General features: G+C 47.5%; 1 protein-coding gene across 2 annotated transcripts in view; it reads right to left on the minus strand.

Annotated features, from left to right (window-relative positions):
• Window positions 1-21,057: 21,057 nt before the first annotated feature.
• zbbx (zinc finger, B-box domain containing) overlaps window positions 21,058-24,114 on the minus strand; it is an 88,592-nt gene continuing 85,535 nt past the window's right edge. For both annotated transcript variants that reach the window (XM_036961523.1, XM_036961521.1), the window contains exon 20: window positions 21,058-21,464. In XM_036961523.1, the coding sequence (XP_036817418.1) occupies window positions 21,386-21,464 (79 nt within the window). In that variant the 3' untranslated portion in view covers window positions 21,058-21,385. The remainder of the gene's footprint in view (window positions 21,465-24,114) is intronic.

The following is a 24,114-nucleotide window of genomic DNA, read 5'->3' on the forward strand; positions in this document are numbered from 1 at the left end:
CACCAAAACACATCCCTCTGCCCCTGAGTCGGCATCAATAGGCCTAGTTCTCCAAAACACATCCCTCTGCCCCTGAGTCGGCATCAATAGGCCTAGTTCCGCTGTACCGTGTCAGAATGCACAACAACTTCCCCTCAAACTAAACATGATATACACCAGGTGTACTCCCCTGTTTATGTCCCTTATACATCACAGTCAACGTATCAAACACACCTCTAAAGACGCTTTGCCCCTCCAGCATATAGCCTGAACATTTCCCCCCTCCCCCACCCCCCGTCGGTGTTTAAGGAACACAGAAAATGTATAGTTCGCCCCCCCCCCCCGATTCTTTTGAAGAGAATCAATGTTGTGTGTGATGTGATTTATATTCTGAGTCGATGACCTGTTTTGTCTTGGGGCCCACAACTTGAAGGATCTTCACATACTAGAGAGAGAAGCGGTGCGGAACTTGACTCAAGGTCCTACTATCGGATTTCAGTGCAACGGAGAGGGAAGAGAGGAGCGAGGGGGAATGGAGGAAGAGAGGCCTGTACGGTAAAGTTAACGCTCTAGATATAGTCAAGGACATGAGATTGATGTTTTTACAGGTTCTACCAAGGCCAGAAAGAGAGATACGCAACGAGGCTGTGGGTGGGAGAGAAAGAGAGGGAGGGGGGTGAGGGAGGGGGTTGGGGGAAAAAGGACCAGAAAATAAAGTAGGGAAAGTGAGGAAGAAAGAAATAGGAAATGGGGTGTACAGGCAGGAAGAGGGAGAGGAAGATATAAATAGGAAATGGGGTGAACAGGCAGGAAGAGGGAGAGGAAGATAGAAAGAGGAAATGGGTGTACAGGCAGGAAGAGGGAGAGGAAGATATAAATAGGAAATGGGGTGAACAGGCAGGAAGAGGGAGAGGAAGATAGAAATAGGAAATGGGGTGAACAGGCAGGAAGAGGGAGAGGAAGATAGAAAGAGGAAATGGGGTGTACAGGCAGGAAGAGGGAGAGGAAGATAGAAATAGGAAATGGGGTGTACAGGCAGGAAGAGGGAGAGGGAGATAGAAATAGGAAATGGGGTGAACAGGCAGGAAGAGGGAGATAGAAATAGGAAATGGGGTGAACAGGCAGGAAGAGGGAGAGGAAGAAAGAAATAGGAAATGGGGTGAACAGGCAGGAAGAGGAAGAAAGAAATAGGAAATGGGGTGAACAGGCAGGAAGAGGGAGAGGAAGAAAGAAATAGGAAATGGGGTGAACAGGCAGGAAGAGGGAGAGGAAGATAGAAATAGGAAATGGGGTGAACAGGCAGGAAGAGGGAGAGGAAGATAGAAAGAGGAAATGGAGTGTACAGGCAGGAAGAGGGAGAGGAAGATAGAAATAGGAAATGGGGTGAACAGGCAGGAAGAGGGAGAGGAAGATAGAAAGAGGAAATGGAGTGTACAGGCAGGAAGAGGGAGAGGAAGATAGAAATAGGAAATGGGGTGAACAGGCAGGAAGAGGGAGAGGAAGATAGAAAGAGGAAATGGAGTGTACAGGCAGGAAGAGGGAGAGGAAGATAGAAATAGGAAATGGGGTGCACAGGCAGGAAGAGGGAGAGGAAGAAAGAGGGTGAGGAAGAGTAAGAGGGGAGAAGGAGGGAGGTGTTAGAGGTGTAAGTATGCTTATATTATTTTGTACAATTAAACGTCTTTATTCTGATCATGTTGTTTGTGTCTGAAGACGAGGAACACTCTAATTCCTCTCATTTGGGATGTCTTCATGACAGCCTACTGTAAACTACACCCATCTGTTATGTGGGATTTAATGACAGTCTACTGTAAACTACACCAATCTGTTATGTGGGATTTAATGACAGTCTACTGTAAACTACACCAATCTGTTATGTGGGATTTAATGACAGCCTACTGTAAACTACACCGATCTGCTATGTGGGATTTAATGACAGTCTACTGTAAACTACACCAATCTGTAATGTGGGATTTAATGACAGCCTACTGTAAACTACACAAATCTGTTATGTGGGATTTAATGACAGCCTACTGTAAACTACACCGATCTGTTATGTGGGATTTAATGACAGCCTACTGTAAACTACACCGATCTGTTATGTGGGACGTAATGACAGCCTACAGTAAACCATGACCAAGCTGATTGCCTCACCCTCGATGTGTTAGGCCCCAACGCTCCACAGCACACACACACACACACACACACACACACACACACACACACACACACACACACATTATACACACAAACACTTCAAGACGTTTTCCTGTAGTTACCAGAGTATTAAGCAGCAAGTTGTTTACATTGAAATCCATTTTACTTTGTCCCAGCCCTGCCGAATCACCATCCCCTCACCTTGAGAAGCCGAGAGGGGGAAACTGGAGAAGATAGAGAACTGAAGATGTGTGTTTTTGTCTGTAGGGGCTCTGGTGCGGAGAGGAAACATCATGATTCATGCTCCCTGACGTGATGTTGATCTTCATGAGTTAGGTGTGTTGGGAGCAGTGCAGATATCCTCGCAGCATTTCACTTTCTCTAAACTCCAAACCCGAGACGTGACAGACGTCTGTCTGCCTTTTTACTGCAGTATCCTTTCTTTGAGATTCTTGCCCAAAGACATCATGTAACTCCATTAAATTGGGATCTCTTAAATTCTTGCCATTGATTTAGTTTATGAAGAAACAACAACTAGATTCACTCTCCTGTCAGGTTATATCATCTAATCCATTCATCTCTCTCATTAAAGTAAATCTCTCAGACCTTTCAGTAAAGGTTCCCAAACACTGCATATCTAAGCCTGTGCCTTCCCTCTTGTCTGGCCACGTACAGTCCACACAGGCATATGGTCTGATACTACAGTCTGGTACTATGGTCTGGTAATATGGTCTGTCTGGTACTGTGGTCTGTCTGGTACTATGGTCTGGTAATATGGTGTGTCTGGTACTATGGTCTGTCTGGTACTATGGTCTGGTACCATGGTCTGATACTACAGTCTGGTACTATGGTCTGGTACTACAGTCTGGTACTATGGTCTGGTAATATGGTCTGTCTGGTACTGTGGTCTGTCTGGTACTATGGTCTGGTACTATGGTGTGTCTGGTACTATGGTCTGTCTGGTACTATGGTCTGGTACTATGGTCTGATACTACAGTCTGGTATTATGGTCTGGTACTATGGTCTGGTACTATGGTCTGATACTACAGTCTGGTACTATGGTCTGGTATTATGGTCTGGTACTATGGTCTGGTACTATGGTCTGATACTACAGTCTGGTACTATGGTCTGGTATTATGGTCTGGTACTATGGTCTGGTACTATGGTCTGATACTACTGTCTGGTACTATGGTCTGGTACTATGGTCTGGTACTATGGTCTGGTATTATGGTCTGGTAATATGGTCTGATACTACAGTCTGGTACTATGGTCTGGTACTATGGTCTGGTACTATGGTCTGTCTGGTACTGTGGTTTGTCTGGCACTATGGTCTGGTACTAAGGTCTGTCTGGTACTAAGGTCTGTCTGGTACTATGGTCTGGTACTATGGTGTGGTACTATGGTCTGCTACAAAGATCTGGTACTATGGTCTGGTACTATGGTCTAGTACTATGGTCTGTCTGGTACTATGGTCTGTCTGGTACTATGGTCTGTCTGGTACTATGGTCTGGTACTATGGTCTAGTACTATGGTCTGGTACTGTGGTCTGTCTGGTACTGTGGTCTGTCTGATACTGTGGTCTGTCTGGTACTATGGTCTGGTACTATGGTGTGGTACTATGGTCTGCTACTACGATCTGGTACTATGGTCTGGTACTATGGTCTGGTACTAAGGTCTGTCTGGTACTATGGTCTGGTACTATGGTCTGGTACTATGGTCTAGTACTATGGTCTGGTACTATGGTCTAGTACTATGGTCTGGTACTATGGTGTGGTACTATGGTGTGGTACTATGGTCTGGTACTATGGTCTGGTACTATGGTCTAGTACTATGGTCTAGTACTATGGTCTGGTACTATGGTGTGGTAATATGGTGTGGTACTATGGTGTGGTAATATGGTGTGGTACTGTGGTGTGGTACAATGGTGTGGTACTGACACACCCCTGAAGTTCCTCTTAGGTTGAGATTCAAATATGAAACTATGGATGAGATTACATTTCCCTCCTACATTAAATTACCTCTACGGTTCTCTACTAAAAGCTTTCAATGGGTGTGTGTGTGTGTGTGTGTGTGTGTGCGCGTGTGTGCGTGTTTGTGTTTATACAACGGGTCGGTCTTATCCTGGATGCTGATTGGTTCAAATTGCTTTCCAGCCAGTGATTCTTCCACAAGGCTATGATGTTAAAATGCCTATTGACTCTGTTCCATCTGACTGCGCAATCCACTGTCTCATCTCCACTATAAAAAAAGCATCGAGACATTATCTCACATTTCTTTCAGACTAGCATTTGGTTTTGCAACAGCGGAGTGAAACGCGGCCGAATGAGACAGACAGCAAGTTGAGCTGGTTGTCATAGCAACGTACAAAAAATGTTCAGTTGACTAAATCAAAACTTTGTTTGTGAAAAACAAAAAGGGGATGAGTGGAAAATGTATATATTTTTTAATCGTTTTCTGCGGCATGACTATGGATGAATGGGAGAGATAGAGAAAGTGATAGCAATACCCAGGCATTTGGTGGATACTGCCCTGAATGACCTAGGAAAAAAAGCCCCAACAAAGAAAACACAGTTAAGAATGCAAGCTGGGCTGTGCACTGCTTCGAGGGCTGGCTAGCAGAGGAGACAAAAGGTAGCCGACTTCAAAACTGCCACTAAGGAGGAGTTTTAACATCCTTCTTCAGCAGTTTTATGGAAATGAAGACGGGGAGCAGTACAGCATCAGTTATCTACTTGGGACTCCGTAGAGGGCTCAACCGGATCTAAATGACCCACCCATCGGTCGCAGCTTGTGTCTTATGAAAGACACAGAATTTTCCATCTCGAAAAACATGCATTTCTGGGCAACATGAAATAGCTAATACGGCAAGGAAAATATATCACAAACAGCCAACCTCCCATCACCGACAAGGACATGACTCAAAAACTCTAGTTACATCCGGGTGGAAGTGTGGTCAACCTCTAGTTAGATCCGGGTCGAAGTGTCGTCAACCTCTAGTTAGATCTGGGTCGAAGTGTGGTCAACCTCTAGTTACATCCGGGTCGAAGTGTGGTCAACCTCTAGTTAGATCCGGGTCGAAGTGTGGTCAACCTCTAGTTAGATCCGGGTCGAAGTGTGGTCAACCTCTAGTTAGATCCGGGTCGAAGTGTGGTCAACCTCTCTCTAGGTACATCCGGGTCGAAGTGTGGTCAACCTCTAGTTAGATCCGGGTCGAAGTGTGGTCAACCTCTAGTTACATCCGGGTCGAAGTGTCGTCAACCTCTAGTTACATCCGGGTGGAAGTGTGGTCAACCTCTAGTTACATCCGGGTCGAAGTGTGGTCAACCTCTAGTTAGATCCGGGTCGAAGTGTGGTCAACCTCTAGTTACATCCGGGTCGAAGTGTGGTCAACCTCTAGTTACATCCGGGTGGAAGTGTGGTCAACCTCTAGTTACATCCGGGTGGAAGTGTGGTCAACCTCTAGTTACATCCGGGTGGAAGTGTGGTCAACCTCTAGTTACATCCGGGTGGAAGTGTGGTCAACCTCTAGTTACATCCGGGTGGAAGTGTGGTCAACCTCTAGTTACATCCGGGTCGAAGAAGAAAAGAGGGGAACGGACAACTAAAGCACAACCCGTTCCTCAAAAACACAGAGGGGAATGGTAGTCTGTTCATTGTCTGTTTGTGTTACTGGAAAACACTATTATTACATCACATACTCTCAGATACGACACTCTCGCATTTAACGAGGTCACGGAGAATCCTCTAGACCCAGAGAGAGGCAGGCAGGGAGTCCAAGATGGTGGCATATCTATCAAAATGCCCGGAGAATGCCCCCCCCACCCCCCTCCACACGTTTTATCTCCACCCAAGGACAGGAGAGTGTATCGGGACTCGATCTGGTACACGTCAGAGTAGATGGGAGTGAACAACCACTCCGTAGTTACTGACGCCCCTCACTGATAGAGAGAAAACGCTGGAGCAACATCCTGTCTGGAAAGGAAGAGGAAACAGCAGCACCATCAACACCCACAAGCCTGAAGGAAGGCACCAGTACTAGTAGCAAAGACCCCGACAGATATTTCAACCAATCCAGGGCAATATACAGATGCATGTGACATAAAAAAATATGTAGCTAGCTATCTCAGCTGTGGCGGATAACAACGATAATGTATGGTTTCATCGATTTAAAATAGGTTCAAATGAATGTCATGGCTTGTCTTTCAGTGTCCTGACGAGAGAGCACATTTTCTATGCCAGGTGAAATCACACATGATTAGCTCATTGTTCTGGATAAATCCAAATCAACGTCACTAGAGAAGAGCACCTTTGTTGTTACTCTGGCTGTACTGTTTGGTATGACTGTGTAGCTGGTAGCTGGTTACCTGTAGCTAGCGAGCAAGAGATAAGAACGTTGTCGGGCAGCATGGCAACAGTACGTTTCCAACGAACGACCATAGATACTGCTGTGATTTTACTTTCATTATTTTCATTGATCTGATGACTGTTATTTATTCAGTCCACTAACTAGGTTTAATTGTTACTCGATTTAAATAAATCATGTAATAATTAATTCATTAGGATTTGGGGCACCACGGAGAGTCATGACGACAAAAAACAAACATACTTCAGACTGGGTCACTCCTCTGGTAACCTAACCGATTAAATGAACAACCAGTCGGGCTTAGCAACTAAACAACTAACTAGGGGTAGTTAGGGCTTGGGTAGTAACCCTACTAGGGGTAGTTAGGGCTTGGGTAGTAACCCTACTAGGGGTAGGGCTTGGGTAGCAACCCTAGATTTGTGTCGGGACTATGTCTCATGGAGAGGTGAAAAAATGTCAATCATTATTTTAATATGTTGGTAATTCATTGTATAGAAGTGATAGCCCTCAAAAGCTGGTGTGTGTGTGTGTGGGGGGGGGGGGGGGGGGGGGGGGGGGTGCGTGCGTCTTGTCGCAGGGCATTTTACCTGTGCTACTACAGGGGATATCGGAGTGTTTTATCTGACTTCATGGCTGTGAGCTGCAGCAGAAGCCCTCTAATCACCATGGAGCCACGGTGGAGGATGGAGAGGGAGGGGGAGAGATGGAGAGGGAGGGGGAGAGATCGAGAGGAAGGGGGAGAGATGAAGAAGGAGGGGGAGAGATGGAGAGGGAGGTGGAGAGATGGAGAGGGAGGGGGAGAGATGGAGAGGAAGGGGGAGAGATGGAGAGGGAGGGGGAGAGATGGAGAGGGAGGGGGAGAGATGGTGAGGAAGGGGGAGAGATGGAGGGGGAGAGATGGAGAGGAAGGGGGAGAGATGGAGAGGGAGGGGGAGAGATGGAGAGGTGGAGGGTGGAGGAGGAGAGATGGAGAGGGAGGGGGAGAGATGGAGAGGTGGAGGGTGGAGAGGGAGGAGGAGAGATGGAGAGGGAGGGGGAGAGATGGAGAGGTGGAGGGTGGAGAGGGAGGAGGAGATATGGAGAGGGAGGGGGAGGGGGAGAGATAGAGAGAGAGAGGAGGAGAGATGGAGGGGGAGGAGAAGGAGGAGGAGAGAGGGAGGGAGGGGGAGAGATGGAAGGGGAGGGATGGAGAGAGAGGGGGAGGAGAAGGAGGAGGAGAGATGGAGAGGGAGGGGGAGGAGAAGGAGGGGGAGAGATGAAGAGGGAGGGGGAGGAGAAGGAGGGGGAGAGATGGAGAGGGAGGGGGGGAGAGATGGAGGGGGAGAGATGGAGAGGGAGGGGGAGAGGGAGGGGGAGAGATGGAGATGGAGATGGAGGGGGAGAGATGGAGAGGGAGGGGGAGAGATGGAAATGGAGAGATAGAGAGGGAGAGATGGAGAGGGAGGGGGAAAGAAGGAGATGGAAAGAGAGAGGGAGAGATGGAGAGGGAGGGGGAGAGATAGAGATGGAGGGAGAGGGAGGGGGAGAGATGGAGAGGGAGGGGGAGAGATGAGAGGGAGAGATGGAGAGGGAGGGGGAGAGATGGAGAGATGGAAAGGGAGAGATTGAGAGGAGGAGAGGGAGGAGGAGGAGAAGGAGGGGGAGAGATGGAGAGGGAGGGGGAGAGATGGAGGGGGAGAGATGGAGAGGGAGGGGGAGAGGGAGGGGGAGAGATGGAGAGGGAGAGATGGAGAGGGAGGGGAGAGATGGAGAGGGAGAGATGGAGAGGGAGGAGGAGGAGAAGGAGGGGGAGAGATGGAGAGGGAGATGGAGAGGGAGGGGGAGAGATGGAGGGGGAGAGATGGAGAGGGAGGGGGAGAGGGAGGGGGAGAGATAGAGATGGAGAGGGAGGGGGAGAGATGGAGAGGGAGGGGGAGAGATGGAGAGGGAGAGATGGAGAGGGAGGGGGAGAGGGAGAGATGGAGAGGGAGGGGAGAGATGGAGAGGGAGAGATGGAGAGGGAGGAGGAGGAGAAGGAGGGGGAGAGATGGAGAGGGAGGGGGAGAGATGGAGGGGGAGAGATGGAGAGGGAGGGGGAGAGGGAGGGGGAGAGATAGAGATGGAGACGGAGGGGGAGAGATGGAGAGGGAGGGGGAGAGATGGAGAGGGAGAGATGGAGAGGGAGGGGGAGAGATGGAGAGGGAAAGATGGAGAGGGAGAGATGGAGAGGGAGAGGTGGAGAGGGAGGAGAAGAGAAGGAGGAGAGAGAGAGGTGGTGGATGGAGAAAGGGAGGGGGGAGAGGGAGAGATGGAGAGGGAGGGGGAGAGATGGAGAGGGAGGGGGAGAGATGGAGAGGGAGGGATGGAGAGGAAGGGGGGGACAAAAGACAGCAGTGTCCTTCAACATAACAATCTTAAAGTTTGGAGCGAAGAAAAGCATAATAACAAATGCGCACACACACACACACACACACACACACACACACACACACACACACAAGCAAACACACACATGCAAACACACGCAAACACATGCCTAGGCAAGCACACACACACAAACAGACACACACACACACACACACACACACACACACATACATGCAAACACACACACAAACACACACATGCAAACACACACACACACACACACACACATGCAAACACACAAACACACGCAAACACACGCAAGCACACACACATGACTGGTTTTAAGACTGAAAATGCGATTACACCCGTCATCTGAAAGTTTGGTTGGATGCATTTATCAACATATTCTTCAACATCAGCCTGGCAACAGAAACCAAAAATAACCCCCCAAATCAGCATCTGATGCGGTGGGATCCTACTGAGGCTGGGTCACATCAGCAGAAATGTCATTAATTAGGGGGATATGAGAAGGGGTGTAGTCACGCAAACAAGCAAACTGTTCATTAATCATTCCATACATGCAGTCATGCACCCAGCTACAGAGTCTCAGAGAGAGAGGGGGGGGGGGGGTAAGTTAGGGAGGAGGAGAGGGAGAGATAGTGAGTCTCAGAGAGAGAGAGGGGGGGGGGTAAGTTAGGGAGGAGGAGAGGGAGAGATAGTGAGTCTCAGAGAGAGAGAGGGGGGGGGGTAAGTTAGGGAGGAGGAGAGGGAGAGATAGTGAGTCTCAGAGAGAGAGAGGGGGGGGTAAGTTAGGGAGGAGGAGAGGGAGAGATAGTGAGTCTCAGAGAGAGAGAGAGAGGGGGGGGGGGGGGGTAAGTTAGGGAGGAGGAGAGGGAGAGATAGTGAGTCTCAGAGAGAGGTAGGGGGGGGGGTAAGTTAGGGAGGAGGAGAGGGAGAGATAGTGAGTCTCAGAGAGAGAGGGGGGGGGGTAAGTTAGGGAGGAGGAGAGGGAGAGATAGTGAGTCTCAGAGAGAGAGAGAGGGGGGGGGGAGTTAGGGGGGAGGGAAAGGGGAAATCGAGTTAGTTGTACAACTGAATGCCTTCAACTGAAATGTCTTCCACATTTAACCCCTCTGCCTTAATCGACATCCACATCTCCAGCGCCCGGGGAACAGTGGGTTAACTGCCCGGGGAACAGTGGGTTAGTGGGTTAACTGCCCGGGGAACAGTGGGTTAACTGCCCGGGGAACAGTGGGTTAAGTGCCCGGGGAACAGTGGGTTAACTGCCCGGGGAACAGTGGGTTAACTGCCCGGGGAACAGTGGGTTAACTGCCCGGGGTACAGTGGGTTAACTGCCCGGGGAACAGTGGGTTAACTGCCCGGGGAACAGTGGGTTAACTGCCTTGTTCAGGTCAGGGATTCGATCCAGCAAGGCTACCTGCAGCCCACAGAGATAGTGAGTCTCAAAGAGGGGGGGGGGGGGGGGGGGGTAAATTAGGGATTAGGAGAGGGAGAGATAGTTAGTCTCAGAGAGGGGGGGGATAAATTATGGAGTAAGCAAGGGAGAGATAGTGAGTCTCAGAGGGGGGGGGGGGGGTAAATTAGGGGGATAAATTAGGGAGTAGGAGAGGGAGAGATAGTGAGTCTCAGAGAGGGGGGGGGTCAGTTAGGGAGTAGGAAGGGAGAGATAGTGAGTTTGTGACAGAGAGAAACAGAGACAGAGAATGTGATTGTTATCTAACACCAGGTGTTTCTGGCTGGGTTGGTTCATGAGAGAGTCTCATAGTGTTGTGTTCTGTATCTGAAGCAGCATTCATCATCATCATCATCACCAGACCAGCTAATGAAGAACATTGTCTGACAACCAGACTAATGCACAGAGGAGAGAGGAAGACACACACACACACATTGAATACACAACACATACACCTTCATACACAGAGGAAGGAGAGATGAACAGTAGAGTGATGTAGGTCTAATGGGGCCTGAACGGTAGCTGCTTAACGAGGAGTGCTAACAGGTGCTTCTCATTAAGGCCAGAAGACAGGAGAGAATAAGAAAAACAGATGTGCTGATATTCCTGTGTTCGTCATTAGTGTCTGCTGGACTGGTGTTATTGAAGACTCATCCCCTCTCCCTCCCTCCTCTTCTACCTCCCTCCTCCTCTACCTCACTCCTCCTCTACCTCTCTCCTCCTCTACCTCTCCTCCCCTACCTATCTCCTCCTCTACCTCACTCCTCCTCTACCTCTCTCCTCCTCTACCTCTCCCCTCCACCACTCTCCTCTACCTCACTCCTCCTCTACCTCACCCCTCCTCTATCTCACTCCTGCCCTACCTCACTCCTCCTCTACCTCTCTCCTCCTCTACCTCTCCTCCTGTACCTCTCCTCGCCTCTACCTCACTCTTCCTCTACCTCTCCTACCCTCTCCCTCACTCTTCCTCTACCTCCCCTCCCCTCTACCTCACTCTTCCTCTACCACTCTTCTTATCCTCTCCTCTCCCCCGCCCTCCTCCCCTCTTATCCTCTTCCCTCTCTCCTCCTCTCCACTTCCTTCTCTCTTCCTCTTCCCTCTCTCCTCCTCTATTATTCCCTCTCTCCTCCTCTATTATTGCCTCTCTCCTCCTCTATTCTTCCCTCTCTCCTCCTCTATTCTCCCTTCTCTCCTCCTCTCCTCTTCCTTCTCTCCTCCTCTTCCCTCTCTCCTCCTCTATTCTTCCCTCTCTCCTCCTCTCCTCTTCCTCTCTCCTCCTCTTCCCTCTCTCCTCCTCTATTCTTCCCTCTCTCCTCCTCTTCCCTCTTTCCTCCTTTTCCCTCTTTCCTCCTTTTCCCACTCTCCTCCTCTATTCTTCCTCTCTCCTCCTCTATTCTTCCCTCTCTCCTCCTCTATTCTTCCCTATCTCCTCCTCTATTCTTCCCACTCTCCTCTTCTTCCCTCTCTCCTCCTCTATTCTTCCCTCTCTCTTCAACTTCCCTTTCTCCTCCTCTATTCTTCCTCTCTCCTCTTCTTCCCTCTCTCTTCCTCTTCCCTCTCTCCTCCACCTCCCCGTCTTTTTTTCCTCAGCTCATCTACTACAGAACCTGAAAACAATTTATTAACTTTGGAAGAATACAGCTCATTCCATCTCCATACCTCTCTCTTTCTCCCCTTCTCATCCCTCTCTCTATTTCTCCCCTTCTCATCCCTCTCTCTCTTTCTCCCCTTCTCATCCCTCTCTCTATTTCTCCCCTTCTCATCCCTCTCTCTCTTTCTCCCCTTCTCAACCCTCTCTCTCTTTCTCCCCTTCTCATCCCTCTCTCTCTTTCTCATCCCACTCTCTCTTTCTCCCCTTCTCATCCCTCTCTCTCTTTTTCTCATCTTCTCATCCCTCTCTCTCTATTTCTCCCCTTCTCATCCCTTTCTCTCGTTCTCCCCTTCTCATCCCTCTCTCTATCTTTCTCCCCTTCTCATCCCTCTCTCTTTCTCCCCTTCTCATCTCTCTCTCTCTCTTTCTCCCCTTCTCATCCCTCTCTCGCTCTTTCTCCCCTTCTCATCCCTCTCTCGCTCTTTCTCCCCTTCTCATCCATCTCTCTCTTTATCCCCTTCTCATCCCACTCTCTCTTTCTCCCCTTCTCATCCCTCTCTCTCTCTTTCTCCCCTTCTCATCCCACTCTCCTCTGCTCTTCTCCTCCCCCCCATCTCCATCTCCATGTAGATCCAGTGTTAAGGGAATTTTTATCAATAATGACAAATTATGTATACATTTCAATCAGGACTGACTAATCAGAATACTATTATGTTACTGTATATGTACTAATCAGAATACTATTATGTTACTGTATATGTACTAATCAGAATACTATTATGTTACTGTATATGTACTAATCAGAATACTATTATGTTACTGTATATGTACTAATCAGAATACTATTATGTTACTGTATATGTACTAATCAGAATACTATTATGTTACTGTATATGTACTAATCAGAATACTATTATGTTACTGTATATGTACTAATCAGAATACTATTATGTTACTGTATATGTACCAATCAGAATACTATTATGTTACTGTATATGTACCAATCAGAATACTATTATGTTACTGTATATGTACTAATCAGAATACTATTATGTTACTGTATATGTACTAATCAGAATACTATTATGTTACTGTATATGTACTAATCAGAATACTATTATGTTACTGTATATGTACTAATCAGAATACTATTATGTTACTGTATATGTACTAATCAGAATACTATTATGTTACTCTCAATGTACTAATCAGAATACTATTATGTTACTGTATATGTACTAATCAGAATACTATTATGTTACTGTATATGTACTAATCAGAATACTATTATGTTACTGTATATGTACTAATCAGAATACTATTATGTTACTGTATATGTACTAATCAGAATACTATTATGTTACTGTATATGTATGAATTTTCTTTTAACCCTAGTACTGAATATAATGTGTGTAAATATAATCAAGAATTAGAACAATGACTGACTGTTCCTGAGTAGAAATGAATGAACTATATTGTCAGACTGGCTAGAATGCTTATCTACACAGGCAGGCCTTGGCTCTGATCGTAAATTATCTAATATTAGGAGAGACGATGTGGGAAAGGCTTGAGAACTATACAGCCTTTGTACCAGTGTCAAGAAGAGATGGGACAGTTCGAAAACGAATTACGTCATTTTCAGTTTATAACCTGTGGTAAACTGTTTCGTGTTCAGTACTCCCCAGAATAAATGCTAGTGCAGTTTATAACCTGTGGTAAACTGTATCGTGTTCAGTACTCTCCAGAATAAACGCTAGTGCAGTTTATAACCTGTGGTAAACTGTATCGTGTTCAGTACTCTCCAGAATAAACGCTAGTGCAGTTTATAACCTGTGGTAAACTGTATCATGCTCAGTACTCTCAAATAAACGCTAGTCCCAGTTTATAACCTGTGGTAAACTGTATCGTGTTCAGTACTCTGGAGAATAAACGCTAGTGCAGTTTATAGCCTGTGGTAAACTGTATCATGCTCAGTACTCTCAAATAAACGCTAGTCCCAGTTTATAACCTGTGGTAAACTGTTTCATGTTCAGTACTCCCCAGAATAAACGCTAGTGCAGTTTATAACCTGTGGTAAACTGTATCATGCTCAGTACTCTCGAAAATAAATGCTAGTGCAGTTTATAACCTGTGGTAAACTGTATCGTGTTCAGTAATCTCCAGAATAAACGCTAGTGCAGTTTATAACCTGTGGTAAACTGTATCATGTTCAGTACTCTGGAGAATAAATGCTAGTGCAGTTTATAACCTGTGGTAAACTGTATCGTGTTCAGTACTCTCAAATAAACGCTAGTGCAGTTTATAACCTGTGGTAAACTGCATCGTGTTCAGTAATCTGGAGAATAAACGCTAGTCCCAGTTTATAACCTGTGGTAAACTGTATCGTGTTCAGTACTCCCCAGAATAAATGCTAGTGCAGTTTATAACCTGTGGTAAACTGTATCATGCTCAGTACTCTCAAATAAACGCTAGTCCCAGTTTATAACCTGTGGTAAACTGTTTCGTGTTCAGTACTCCCCAGAATAAACGCTAGTGCAGTTTATAACCTGTGGTAAACTGTATCATGGTCAGTACTCTCAAATAAACGCTAGTCCCAGTTTATAACCTGTGGTAAACTGTATCGTGTTCAGTACTCTGGAGAATAAACGCTAGTGCAGTTTATAACCTGTGGTAAACTGTATCGTGTTCAGTACTCTCAAATAAACGCTAGTCCCAGTTTATAACCTGTGGTAAACTGTATCGTGTTCAGTACTCTGGAGAATAAACGCTAGTGCAGTTTATAGCCTGTGGTAAACTGTATCATGCTCAGTACTCTCGAAAATAAATGCTAGTGCAGTTTATAACCTGTGGTAAACTGTATCGTGTTCAGTAATCTCCAGAATAAACGCTAGTGCAGTTTATAACCTGTGGTAAACTGTATCATGCTCAGTACTCTCAAATAAACGCTAGTGCAGTTTATAACCTGTGGTAAACTGTATCGTGTTCAGTACTCTCAAATAAACGCTAGTGCAGTTTATAACCTGTGGTAAACTGTATCGTGTTCAGTAATCTGGAGAATAAACGCTAGTCCCAGTTTATAACCTGTGGTAAACTGTATCGTGTTCAGTACTCCCCAGAATAAATGCTAGTGCAGTTTATAACCTGTGGTAAACTGTATCGTGTTCAGTAATCTGGAGAATAAACGCTAGTCCCAGTTTATAACCTGTGGTAAACTGTATCGTGTTCAGTACTCCCCAGAATAAATGCTAGTGCAGTTTATAACCTGTGGTAAACTGTATCGTGTTCAGTACTCTGGAGAATAAACGCTAGTGCAGTTTATAACCTGTGGTAAACTGTATCGTGTTCAGTAATCTCCAGAATAAACGCTAGTGCAGTTTATAACCTGTGGTAAACTGTATCATGCTCAGTACTCTCAAATAAACGCTAGTGCAGTTTATAACCTGTGGTAAACTGTATCGTGTTCAGTACTCCCCAGAATAAATGCTAGTGCAGTTTATAACCTGTGGTAAACTGTATCGTGTTCAGTAATCTCCAGAATAAACGCTAGTGCAGTTTATAACCTGTGGTAAACTGTATCGTGTTCAGTAATCTCCAGAATAAACGCTAGTGCAGTTTATAACCTGTGGTAAACTGTATCGTGTTCAGTACTCTCAAATAAACGCTAGTCCCAGTTTATAACCTGTGGTAAACTGTATCGTGTTCAGTAATCTGGAGAATAAACGCTAGTCCCAGTTTATAACCTGTGGTAAACTGTATCATGTTCAGTACTCTGGAGAATAAACGCTAGTGCAGTTTATAACCTGTGGTAAACTGTTTCATGCTCAGTACTCTCAAATAAACGCTAGTGCAGTTTATAACCTGTGGTAAACTGTATCGTGTTCAGTACTCCCCAGAATAAATGCTAGTGCAGTTTATAACCTGTGGTAAACTGTATCATGTTCAGTACTCTGGAGAATAAACGCTAGTGCAGTTTATAACCTGTGGTAAACTGTATCGTGTTCAGTACTCTGGAGAATAAACGCTGCTGATAGATTTTAAAGACTGGTCTCTGTCCATTTCATGCAAATAAGAGTCTTACCAATTCTTAGGAATTGACAGAGTGTTTAATTTTAATTGGGTATTAAAACATATAGGATTTTAATTCCTGTAACATCCAGTCCAGGTGCAACTTAACCGAATAAACAAGCAGCTGGTTGAGACTGAAATTCTGACCAACAGGTTAGAACTAGATAACCTGCAGTGAAGCGGTTCTTAACACACACACACACGGTACACACACACACACACACACACACCCTTTCATGACGGATGTCTCTCCTCTTCCAAGGCCAGGCATTTACAATAAGCTTTACCTGTCCTAATGGGCCAGCTGGCCAGGTGAGTCTTACTAACCCACTCCCCCCTGCCGCTGCACATGGAGACCTCCGCAGCATTAACCATTAAGTCGGACCGCGCCGATGCACACAGGAGAGAGGGGGGTAGGGCTTCTCATTAAACATTTTGAGCCCCGACAGAATGAATGCCAGTGATGTATTGATTTGTCAGAGGTTCTCAGTGGCTCCTCTAGGCCACCAGGGCTATGTGTGTATGTGTTGGGAGGGATGAAGAGGGAAGGATAGAGGTAGGGAGAGAGAGAGAGAGTATGGAGTGGGGTGGAGAGAGAGAGAGGGATGGACAGGGATAGAGAGAGAGGTAGAGGGACAGAGTGGGGTAGAGAGAGAGAGAGAGAGAGAGAGAGAGAGAGGGACAGGGGTAGAGAGAGAGAGGTAGAAGGACAGAGGGTAGAGAGAGAGAGAGAGGGACAGAGAGTAGAGAGAGAGAGGTAGAGGGACAGAGAGTAGAGAGAGTAGAGAGAGAGGGACAGAGAGTAGAGAGAGGAAGATAGAGGAGTAGAGAGAGAGATAGAGGGTCAGAGAGAGAGAGAGAGGGACAGAGAGTAGAGAGAGAGAGAGGGACGGAGAGTAGAGAGCGAGAGGGACAGAGAGTAGAGAGAGAGAGAGAGAGGGACAGAGAGTAGGGACAGAGAGTATAGAGATAGAGGGACAGAGTAGAGAGAGAGAGGTAGAGAGAGAGGGACAGAGAGTAGAGAGAGAGAGAGAGGGACAGAGAGTAGAGAGAGAGAGGTAGAGAGAGAGGGACAGAGAGTAGAGAGAGAGAGAGGTAGAGAGAGAGAGGTAGATGGACAGAGAGTAGAGGTTCCTCTCTCCCAGTTTGACTTTCTCCTTCCATTACTCTGCCCTACTCTTCTCCTTCCATTACTCTGCCCTACTCTTCTCCTTCCATTACTCTGCCCTACTCTTCTCCTTCCATTACTCTGCCCTACTCTTCTCTTTCCTCTCCCCCATTCCTTTACATTCTTCCCTCTCTCCTCTCTTCCCTCTCTCCTCTCTTCCCTCTCTCCTCTCTTCCCTCTCTCCTCTCTTCCCTCTCTCCTCTCTCTCCTCTCTTCCCTCTCTCCTCTCTTCCCTCTGTTCTCCACCTGTCTGGTGGCCCCCTGATCCCAATTACTCTCTATCTGACTGGGCTTTGGTATGGTGAACATGCTCTGCTGTGTTTGGCCTGGCTGCCTGGGGGAACGAAACTTAGACTGTTGTTTTGCGTTGCGTAGAACCACTGCTGTGGTGTGCTCTGTGTGTTGGGTCAGAAGTGGGCACAGGATAGACCTCCATAGATGTAATGAATAGATCCTACAATCAACCAATAATCTACGTTTATTACAATACCACAGCACTGCACATTACCAAATATTCAACCTTTCTGAAATGAACCTGGCAGATGAAATGAACCTGGCAGATGAAATGAACCTGGCAGATGAAATGAACCTGGCAGATGAAATGAACCTGGCAGATGAACCATGTTATATGTTATATAATGTTATATCACAGCATCACAGCATCAGAGCATCACAGTATCACAGCATCACAGCATCAGAGCATCACAGTATCACAGTATCACAGCATCAGAGCATCACAGTATCACAGCATCAGAGCAACACAGCATCAGAGCATCACAGTATCAGAGTATCACAGTATCAGAGTATCACAGCATCACAGTATCACAGTATCAGAGTATCACAGCACCACAGTACTACAGGAACGCAGCACCACGGTACTACAGGAACGCAGCACCACAGTACTACAGGAACGCAGCACCACGGTACTACAGGAACGCAGCACCACGGTACTACAGGAACGCAGCACCACGGTACTACAGGAACGCAGCACCACAGTACTACAGGAACGCAGCACCACAGTACTACAGGAACGCAGCACCACGGTACTACAGGAACGCAGCACCACGGTACTACAGGAACACAGCACCACAGTACTACAGGAACACAGCACCACGGTACTACAGGAACACATGTCTTTATGTTATTCTTCTGTGATCCGTAAAATAAAAGTATGGCGTTGGTGTCCAGTAGAGAAGCAGTGTAGACCTGCATGGTGAGGGTTCAGCTCAACCAGTACCAGTACTAGTACCAGTACCAGAGGCAGTGTAGACCTGCATGGTGAGGGTTCAGCTCAACCAGTACCAGTACTAGTACCAGTACCAGAGGCAGTGTAGACCTGCATGGTGAGGGTTCAGCTCAACCAGTACCAGTACCAGTACCAGAGGCAGTATAGACCTGCATGGTGAGGGTTCAGCTCAACCAGTACCAGTACCAGTACCAGTACCAGAGGCAGTGTAGACCTGCATGGTGAGGGTTCAGCTCAACCAGTACCAGTACCAGTACCAGAGGCAGTATAGACCTGCATGGTGAGGGTTCAGCTCAACCAGTACCAGTACCAGTACCAGAACCAGAGGCAGTGTAGACCTGCATGGTGAGGGTTCAGCTCAACCAGTACCAGTACTAGTACCAGTACCAGAGGCAGTGTAGACCTGCATGGTGAGGGTTCAGCTCAACCAGTACCAGTACTAGTACCAGTACCAGAGGCAGTATAGACCTGCATGGTGAGGGTTCAGCTCAACCAGTACCAGTACCAGTACCAGTACCAGAGGCAGTGTAGACCTGCATGGTGAGGGTTCAGCTCAACCAGTACCAGTACTAGTACCAGTACCAGAGGCAGTGTAGACCTGCATGGTGAGGGTTCAGCTCAACCAGTACCAGTACCAGTACCAGTACCAGAGGCAGTGTAGACCTGCATGGTGAGGGTTCAGCTCAACCAGTACCAGTACCAGAACCAGAACCAGAGGCAGTGTAGACCTGCATGGTGAGGGTTCAGCTCAACCAGTACCAGTACCAGTACCAGAGGCAGTGTAGACCTGCATGGTGAGGGTTCAGCTCAACCAGTACCAGTACCAGTACTAGTACCAGTACCAGAGGCAGTGTAGACCTGCATGGTGAGGGTTCAGCTCAACCAGTACCAGTACCAGTACTAGTACCAGTACCAGAGGCAGTGTAGACCTGCATGGTGAGGGTTCAGCTCAACCAGTACCAGTACTAGTACCAGTACCAGAGGCAGTATAGACCTGCATGGTGAGGGTTCAGCTCAACCAGTACCAGTACCAGAACCAGAACCAGAGGCAGTGTAGACCTGCATGGTGAGGGTTCAGCTCAACCAGTACCAGTACCAGTACCAGAGGCAGTGTAGACCTGCATGGTGAGGGTTCAGCTCAACCAGTACCAGTACCAGTACCAGAACCAGAGGCAGTGTAGACCTGCATGGTGAGGGTTCAGCTCAACCAGTACCAGTACCAGTACCAGAGGCAGTGTAGACCTGCATGGTGAGGGTTCAGCTCAACCAGTACCAGTACCAGTACTAGTACCAGTACCAGAGGCAGTGTAGACCTGCATGGTGAGGGTTCAGCTCAACCAGTACCAGTACCAGTACCAGTACCAAAGGCAGTATAGACCTGCATGGTGAGGGTTCAGCTCAACCAGTACCAGTACCAGTACCAGTACCAGAGGCAGTGTAGACCTGCATGGTGAGGGTTCAGCTCAACCAGTACCAGTACCAGTACCAGTACCAGAGGCAGTGTAGACCTGCATGGTGAGGGTTCAGCTCAACCAGTACCAGTACTAGTACCAGTACCAGAGGCAGTATAGACCTGCATGGTGAGGGTTCAGCTCAACCAGTACCAGTACCAGTACCAGTACCAGAGGCAGTGTAGACCTGCATGGTGAGGGTTCAGCTCAACCAGTACCAGTACCAGTACCAGTACCAGAGGCAGTATAGACCTGCATGGTGAGGGTTCAGCTCAACCAGTACCAGTACCAGTACTAGTACCAGTACCAGAGGCAGTGTAGACCTGCATGGTGAGGGTTCAGCTCAACCAGTACCAGTACCAGTACCAGTACCAGTACCAGAGGCAGTATAGACCTGCATGGTGAGGGTTCAGCTCAACCAGTACCAGTACCAGTACTAGTACCAGTACCAGAGGCAGTGTAGACCTGCATGGTGAGGGTTCAGCTCAACCAGTACCAGTACCAGTACTAGTACCAAAGGCAGTATAGACCTGCATGGTGAGGGTTCAGCTCAACCAGTACAAGTACCAGTACCAGTACCAGAGGCAGTGTAGACCTGCATGGTGAGGGTTCAGCTCAACCAGTACCAGTACCAGAACCAGAACCAGAGGCAGTGTAGACCTGTGTGTGTGTTTTACCATGTTGAGTGTGTCGTGAGTGTGTGTGTGTGTGTGTGTATGAGTGTGTTACCATGTTGAGAGTGTCTCCTGAGTGTTACCATGTTGAGTGTGTTGTGAGTGTGTGTGTGTATGAGTGTGTTACCATGTTTAGAGTGTCTCCTGAGTGTTACCATGTTGATAGTGTCTCCTGAGTGTTATCACGTTGAGTGTCTCCTGAGTGTTACCATGTTGAGAGTGTCTCCTGAGTGTTACCATGTTTAGAGTGTCTCCTGAGTGTTACCATGTTGAGAGTGTCTCCTGAGTGTTACCATGTTTAGAGTGTCTCCTGAGTGTTACCATGTTTAGAGTGTCTCTTGAGTGTTACCATGTTTAGAGTGTCTCCTGAGTGTTACCATGTTGAGAGTGTCTCCTGAGTGTTACCATGTTGAGTGTCTCCTGAGGGTTACCATGTTTAGAGTGTCTCCTGAGTGTTACCATGTTGAGAGTGTCTCCTGAGTGTTACCATGTTTAGAGTCTCTCCTGAGTGTTACCACGTTTAGAGTGTCTCCTGATTCTTACCATGTTGAGAGTGTCTCCTGAGTGTTACCATGTTTAGAGTGTCTCCTGAGTGTTACCATGTTGAGAGTGTCTCCTGAGTGTTACCATGTTGAGAGTGTCTCCTGAGTGTTACCATGTTGAGAGTGTCTCCTGAGGGTTACCATGTTGAGAGAGTCTCCTGAGTGTTACCATGTTGAGAGTGTCTCCTGAGGGTTACCATGTTGAGAGTGTCTCCTGAGTGTTACCATGTTGAGAGTGTCTCCTGAGTGTTACCATGTTGAGAGTGTCTCCTGAGTGTTACCATGTTGAGAGTGTCTCCTGAGTGTTACCATGTTGAGAGTGTGATGGGTCAGGGAAGTGACAGGACACTCTGCTGGTCTCTCAGAGTCTCCTCCTCCTCATCTGAATGACACTCGCTGGCTCCGAGTCTGCAAAATCAAAGATACCAATCAGAGAGGGTGGAACATCAAAGATAACCAATCGGAGAGAGTGTAACATCAAAAGCACCAATTAGAGTGAGCGACAGATCAAAGGGGAACAAACGGGTTGAGGAGGACTTCCTGGAAGCTGTTGAAACGGCCTCGGTGGCCTGCCTTGGTGGTCTGAGTTGGTGGCCTGCCTCGGTGGCCTGCCTCGGTGGTCTGAGTTGGTGGCCTGCCTCGGTGGCCTGCCTCGGTGGCCTGAGTTGGTGGCCTGCCTCGGTGGCCTGTCTCTGTGGCCTGTCTCGGTGGCCTGAGTTGGTGGCCTGTCTCGGTGGCCTGAGTTGGTGGCCTGCCTCGGTGGCCTGAGTTGGTGGCCTGCCTCGGTGGCCTGTCTCGGTGGCCTGAGTTGGTGGCCTGCCTCTGTGGTTTGCCTCGGTGACCTGCTTCGGTGCACACCACAGCCGTCTTGCCATGAATGAAACATAAGCTTGGTCCCGGTTCCACAATATTCATATATATATACAGTGGGGTGAACAAGTATTTGATACACTGCCGATTTTGCAGGTTTTCCTACTTACAAAGCATGTAGAGGTCTGTAATTTCTATCATAGGTACACTTCAACTGTGAGAGACGGAATCTAAAACAAAAATCCAGAAAATCACATTGTATCATTTTTAAGTAATTCATTTGCATGACATAAGTATTTGATCACCTATCAACCAGTAAGAATTCCGGATCTCACAGACCTGTTAGTTTTTCTTTAAGAAGTCCTCCTGTTCTCCACTCATTATCTATATTAACTGCACCTGTTTGAACTCGTTACCTGTATAAAAGACACCTGTCCACACACTCAATCAAACAGACTCCAACCTCTCCACAATGGCCAAGACCAGACAGCTGTGTAAGGACATCAGGGATAAAATTGTAGACCTGCACAAGGCTGGGATGGGCTAAAGGACAATAGGCAAGCAGCTTGGTGAGAAGGCAACAACTGTTGGTGCAATTATTAGAAAATGGAAGAAGTTCAAGATGACGGTCAATCACCCTCGGTCTGGGGCTGGGGCATCAATGATCACGAGGAAGGTGAGGGATCAGCCCAGAACTACACGGCAGGACCTGGTAAATGACCTGAAGAGAGCTGGGACCACAGTCTCAAAGAAAACCATTAGTAACACACTACGCCGTCATGGATTAAAATCCTGCAGCGCACGCAAGGTCCCCCTGCTCAAGCCAGCGCATGTCCAGGCCCGTCTAAAGTTTGCCAATGACCATCTGGATGATCCAGAGGAGGAATGGTAGAAGGTCATGTGGTCTGATGAGACAAAAATAGAGCTTTTTGGTCTAAACTCCACTTGCCGTGTTTGGAGGAAGAAGAAGGATGAGTACAACCCCAAGAACACCATCCCAACCGTGAAGCATGGAGGTGGAAACATCATTCTTTGGGGATGCTTTTCTGCAAAGGGGACAGGACGACTGCACCGTATTGAGGGGAGGATGGATGGGGCCAAGTAAGAGCATTGAAGATGGGTCGTGGTTGGGTCTTCCAGCATGACAACGACCCGAAACACACAGCCAGGGCAACTAAGGAGTGGCTCTGTAAGAAGCATCTCAAGGTCCTGGAGTGGCCTAGCCAGTCTCCAGACCTGCGACAGCGACAGCCCCAGATTGTGGAGGCCAGGTCATCTGATGCAGCACTCCATCACGCTCCTTCTTGGTCAAATAGCCCTTACACAGCCTGGGGGTGTGTTGGGTCATTGTCTTGTTGAAAAACAAATGAAAGTCCAAATAAGCGCAAACCAGATGGGATGGCGTATAACTGTAGAATGCTGTGGTAGCCATGCTGGTTAAGTGTGCCCTGAATTATAAATAAATCACAGACAGAGTCACCAGCAAAGCACTACCGCACCATCACACCTCCTCCCCCATGCTTCATGGTGGGAACTACACATGCAGAGATCATCCGTTCACCTACTCTGTGGCTCATAGAGACACAGCGGTTGGAACCAAAATCCTCAAGTTTGGACTCATCAGACCAAAGGACAGATTTCTAATGTCAATGAATGTCCATTATTTCTTGGCCCAAGCAAGTCTCTTCTTCTTATTGTTGTCCTTCAGTATTGGTTTCTTTGCAGATATTCGACCATGAAGGCCTGATTCATGAAGTCTCCTCCGAACAGTTGATGTTGAGATGTGTCTGTTACTTGAACTCTGTGAAGCATTTATTTGGGTTGCAATTTCTGAGGCTGGTAACTCTAATGAACTCATCCTGTGCAGCAGAGGTAACTCTGGGTCTTCCTTTCCTGTGGCGGTCCTCATGAGAGACAGTTAACTCTAATGAACATATCCTCTGCAGCAGAGGTAACTCTGGGTCTTCCTTTCCTGTGGCGGTCCTCATGAGAGACAGTTAACTCTAATGAACATATCCTCTGCAGCAGAGGTAACTCTGGGTCTTCCTGTCCTGTGGCGGTCCTCATGAGAGACAGTTAACTCTAATGAACATATCCTCTGCAGCAGAGGTAACTCTGGGTCTTCCTGTCCTGTGGCGGTCCTCGTGAGAGACAGTTAACTCTAAAGAACATATCCTCTGCAGCAGAGGTAACTCTGGGTCTTCCTGTCCTGTAGCGGTCCTCGTGAGAGACAGTTAACTCTAAAGAA

This window comes from Oncorhynchus mykiss, chromosome 24 (assembly GCF_013265735.2).
Source record: "Oncorhynchus mykiss isolate Arlee chromosome 24, USDA_OmykA_1.1, whole genome shotgun sequence".
NCBI classification, from domain to species: domain Eukaryota; kingdom Metazoa; phylum Chordata; class Actinopteri; order Salmoniformes; family Salmonidae; genus Oncorhynchus; species Oncorhynchus mykiss.